Raw genomic sequence first — 5,431 nt, 5'->3', positions numbered from 1 at the left:
TTTATTTATTTTATATATATATATATATATATATATATATATATCCAGATATATTAGATAGTCTAATTAACCTAGTATTGTATATCATGAATATTGTTGGCTCTTTGACAAACTTATTTTATTTTATAATTGTATTTTTATTTTATTTTTTTATTTTATTTATTTTATTTTATTTAGTTCTTCTTTATGTCAAACATTGTTGTGTATATAATGCACTATAAAGATGAACTTGTCGTGCTTAAAACTTATATACATTTGTTATTTATTTTGCATTTTTAGTGACAGAAACAGTGACAGAAAAATTGTTGGCTTTTTGACAAATTTATTTAATTAAATTAATTAATTTATTTATTTTTATTTTATTTAGAATTTATTTATACATTAATTTTTATGCCCATTAATTATTTAACTTGTGGCTTTTATGCTATAAAGATGAAGTTCATTTCTATACATTTCTAGTGATGCTGCAGTTCTGCTCTGAGAATGACGTTCATTAGCAGTCTAATAAACCTGCCATTATGCATTATGAATGTTGCTGGCTCTATGACGAATTGCTTTGTTCCTGTGAGTCTCTTTGGAGAAACGTCCTGTAAATGAAGGGTCTTAGTGCTGCATGGGAAACACATCTGGTGTTTTCAGAGCCTCTTTAATTGTTTTCTATTGTGCAGTGACAGAAATGAAGTAGGTGGGAGTTATATGCAATTTAAAAAAGCATAACAAACATGTCTTTTAAAGCTGTAGATGTGGAAGTATGAACCCGGCATGCTCGCACTCGCCGGGTAATTATGCTCGCGTCTAATAATTACGAGTTTCGAGCGAATTAAAAGATGATTGCATGGAAACACTCAGCGCTCGGCTCACATGCACGTGCTCCGGGGACCTCAACAGATGATTTGGCATTAAATGAATGTGGTATCATCAGATTGATAATGGTTTCTAATGAACTTCCTGAAGTCAGAGCTCAGCCCGCTGCTAAATGACTGATCGGGTTTCGCAGAACCTTCCTCACGGCGTTCGTTTGGTTTACAGCGTGTTTGACACTTGCAATGAGAAAGAAATAAGCAAAGATGTCAAACGTATGAGAGCTTTGACAAATTGTGCTGTTGATGTGCGCGATAATTAAACCAATACTTCAACTCCAGAGCTGAAAACATGCGCAGATTTGTGCTTTAGTCCATTAAGACTGTTAGTGTCCCATATTTAATATTGAATTTTTATACACTACACGTCATGCGGCATCGTATTATACTCCATCACAGAACACTTTCACTTAAAGTGAAGCAAAGGCAGCAGCTCTTCATTATTTAAAAGAACTCATGTTTGTATTCTCTGGTCATTTTGGTCTTTCTTTTTCCTGAAAATGCTCGTTAATGTTACTGCATTCAGTGCTGAGGAGATTACTGATTCCAGATTACATGACAAAAAATATAGCTAGTAACTAATCCATAACATTACACCGTAATATAATCAGACTACTTTTAGATTACTTTTGACCTAACTCGTTTATCACAGTTATTTAAATAGGATAATCTTATATCACCATAGTGACATAAAGATACATAGAGAAAGAAAATATATTGCATTTGTTGTAATTAACAACATGAAGTGCATTAAGCATTACATTACGGTTCGTGAAGGAGCTGCAGGGGGTTCGTGATTTTAATGAAAAGTTAATAATTAAATCATAAAAATGCACAATTAAAATAAATCATTTTAAAATAACATCAATCTATGGAAGCCCGTTTCCGCCACTGAATAAAAAAAAATAAAAAAAAGGTAATTGCGACTTTTTATCTCACAATTCGGACTTTTTTTCTCAGAATTGCGTGATACAAACTCACAATTGCGAGACATAAAGTCGCAATTCTGAGAACATATCAGTCTTTTTTCCCTCTCTCAAAATTGGACTTTATAACTCACAATTGTGAGTTTATATCACGTAATTCTGTGAAAAAAAGTCCGAATTGTGAGATAAAAAGTCGCAATTACCTTTTTTTTATTTTTTTTTATTCAGTGGCGGAAACGGGCTTCCATATCAATCAAAATAAAACAGTTAGAATTACAGAAAATCAATAAATGATTATTAATTTATTGCTATTGTAATAAAAACGTAACTGTAGTCTGATTACGAGTATTTTAAAAAATGTAATGTAATCTAATTACAAGTACTTGATTTTTGGAATCGGATTACATAATCCAGGTTCTGATCGCATTGCAGTGTTATTCTAGGATCATATTGAGATTCAATCTTTTGGCCACTTGTTTTCTCAGTCAGCGCAGGTTTTGTGTTTCCTGATTGATCGTAGGCCTCGTTGATCTGAGCTTCTCTGCGGTTTAGTTTTTGAGCCTAAATTATCCACAAATAATGCTTTTTTCACTCATAAACTGAGGAGCTATTACAAACTATTACAAGCGTTCAGTGTGAAGGGTGTGACAGATGCGGATGCACTATATATTCACTGATTTCACTGAATGTTGTTTCACAGGCATGCAGTCGACGCCGCCGTCATTGGGACGAGCTCCCAGCGTGTCGTCCAGCAGCACCACCATATTCCCACACGGAGAGAAAGGTGAGATGCATGCTGGGAACTCCTCGCTGGTCACATGACCTCGGATCCATCCGTTCTCATTTTATATTAAAGGCACAATATGTACAATTTTTTTATTAAAATATCCAAAAACCACTAGAACGGTGTTATATATTTTGCTGACTTGTGTGCTTACATTATCCCAAATGTTTTGAAGAATGTTTAAATCCAGCGAAATAAGCAATTTTAACTAGTGACACGGAGCGTGTCCATAGTGTCATTGTGTCGCCTGCCAATGACGTCATAACCCCTCGTTTTCATGTTTTGTTTTGTAGAAAACATGGAAACACCGAAGACGCTTTAATATGTTGTGTGTTTTAATAGACCTGTGACGACCGCACAGAGTACCATTATAACAGAACTAAATGTATCTAGTGTGATAAAACAGCACTGCTTTACCCCACATACGCACGACCGGAAGCAGCGGAAGCGCTCGACTGTGGCATAATAAAAGCTCCGCTGCTTTCCAGCCGTGTGTCGCGCTCGTTCAGCGCCTCGTTTCACTTCGACGGCTTTCAGGCTCACCCTGCTTCATTCTACTACGTTAATAAATCATTAGCTCATCCATGAACATGATTTCTGCCCGAGATCATGATAATGATTTCATGATTTCTTTAACACAGCAGATTTACCATGGTTAAGGGGTGTTCGTAAAAACATGGTAAAATAACTGTAACATATGGCCTTATTGCTTTGATAAAAAACTAGCATTATAGAATATAAGAAATACAAGTTGCATTCAGTATTAATAATATAATCATAATAAACAATCGTTTTAAAGGGATAGTTCACCAAAAAATGAAAATTGTCATCATTTACTCGTCCTCATGTCATTCCAGTGTTATTTCAATATTGAGATGCTATTACAGTTTTTATTAATATTTTTTATTAATATTTTCAGTATTATTAATATTTTGAGTATTTGAGAATGTTAAGAGTTTTTATTTTTATATTTCCCATTTTAGTTAACGTTTTAGTAATTTTGTTGTGTGTCGGTTAAAATAAAGTTAAAATAAAGTTAAAATAAATGAAACTGAGAAATGTTAAACTAGCTGAAATAATTTTTTTTTTATGTTTTATATTTTATTTCAAGTAACGAAAAGGTTTTTATGGTTTTCATTTTAGTTAAGTATAACAAAATTGTGTCGTTCCAATTTCTTCTGGGGGAACATAAAAGAAGATATTTAGAAAAATGTTGATAATCAAACAGTTCCGGGTCCCATTGACTTCCATTGTATTTTTTGTCCATATTACATACAAAGTCAGTTTATTAGTGTAATAGCGTTTTTATGGTTGCCAAGCTACATAGAATATTTTACTGTGTTCCAGATCCAACAGGACAAGGTCACCTAGCAACGGCCCTCATCATCGCCATGTCAACCATCTTCATCATGGCCATCGCTATAGTGATGATCATCATGTTCTACATCCTGAAGACCAAACCGAGTGGACAAGGTAAGATCACTAAAACTAAACACACTCATTATCTGTGTGTGAGTGTGTGAGTGCGTGTGTGAGTGTGAGCATGCGTGTGTCTGTGTGTGTGTGTGTGAATGTGTGTTCTTGTTTGGAATATACTTGTGGGGACCAAATGTCCTCACTTATATTGTGAAATACTTTGACACAACCCATTAGTGAGACATCTGACTGGTCCTCACTAGTTCAAAAGACTTACAAATCTGTTGTTGTTGCGAATCCAGTGTTCTGCAGATGTTTCTGTGATGGATAAGTTTAGGGATAGAAGTTGGTTAGCTGATAGAAAATATCATTAACCTGATAGAAAATCAATGGAAGTCTGTGCAATGACCTCACTAAGATAGCTAAACAAACATCTGTCTCTGTGTGTGTGTGTGTGTGTGTGTGTGTGTGTGTGCGTGTGCGTGTGTGTGTGTGTCTTGATCAAAGAAACAAGACAACAGAAGTTGTTGTTGACTAATCATACTACTTCCTGTTTTCCCCAGAGGCGTGTGTGAGTGAGTGAGAGAGTGTGTGGTGTGTGTGTGTGTGAGTGAGAGAGAGAGAGAGTGTGTATGTGTGCGCGTGCGTCTGCGTGTCTGTGTCTGTGCACGTGTGTGTGTGTGTGTTCGTGTGTGTGTGCGTGTGTGAGTGAGAGAGAGAGAGAGTGTGTATGTGTGCGTGTGCATCTGCATGTCTGTGTCTGTGTGTCAGTGTCTGTGCGTGTGTGTGTGTGTGTGTGTGTATGTGTGTGTGTGTGTGTGTGTGTGAGTGTGTGTGTGTGTGTGTGTGTGAGTGTGTGTGTGTGTGTGTGTGTGAGTGTGTGTGTGTGTGTGTGTGTGAGTGTGTGTGTGTGTGTGTGTGTGAGTGTGTGTGTGTGTGTGTGTGTGAGTGTGTGTGTGTGTGTGTGTGTGAGTGTGTGTGTGTGTGTGTGTGTGCGTGTGAGTGAGTGAGAGAGAGTGTGTGCGTGTGCATCTGCGTGTGTGTGTGTGAGTGAGAGAGTGTGTACAGGTATATATGGTTTATGAGGACACAAATGTGTATAATGACATGGGTACTACAAGGTAAACATGGTTTATGAGGACACGTCCTGTGTCCCCGTTAAACAAAAGGCTTAAAAAACAACCACAAATACAAGTATGAGTGTGTGTGTGTGTGTGTGTGTGTGTGAGTGAATGCTCCTCATAATTGATGTGTGTGTGTTCGTCCACAGGGAAGCTCTTCTGACCGCAGTTCGAGTCCTTCTGCTCTACATTTACTTGAGATCATTCCCATATTTCAAACTCTTTCTTATTGCTCCAGACATTAAATCTAACAGAGTGCTTTCTTTCTTTCTTTCTTTCTTTCTTTCTTTCTTTCTTTCTTTCTTTCTTTCTTTCTTTCTTTCC

The 5,431-nt window shown here is 36.4% G+C and overlaps 1 protein-coding gene across 1 annotated transcript in view; it reads left to right on the top strand.

The window, feature by feature from the left end:
* Window positions 1-5,431, top strand: part of LOC107655728 (tumor necrosis factor receptor superfamily member EDAR) — a 17,779-nt gene that overhangs the window by 4,788 nt on the left and 7,560 nt on the right. Inside the window, exons 4-6 of the mRNA XM_016443300.1 lie at window positions 2,487-2,570; window positions 3,918-4,043; window positions 4,550-4,557. Coding sequence (XP_016298786.1) covers window positions 2,487-2,570; window positions 3,918-4,043; window positions 4,550-4,557 — 218 coding nt within the window. The remainder of the gene's footprint in view (window positions 1-2,486; window positions 2,571-3,917; window positions 4,044-4,549; window positions 4,558-5,431) is intronic.

This window comes from Sinocyclocheilus anshuiensis, unplaced genomic scaffold, assembly GCF_001515605.1.
Source record: "Sinocyclocheilus anshuiensis isolate Anshui unplaced genomic scaffold, SAMN03320099.WGS_v1.1 scaffold1357, whole genome shotgun sequence".
NCBI classification, from domain to species: domain Eukaryota; kingdom Metazoa; phylum Chordata; class Actinopteri; order Cypriniformes; family Cyprinidae; genus Sinocyclocheilus; species Sinocyclocheilus anshuiensis.
This window is presented reverse-complemented; position numbering and strand designations above follow the sequence as displayed.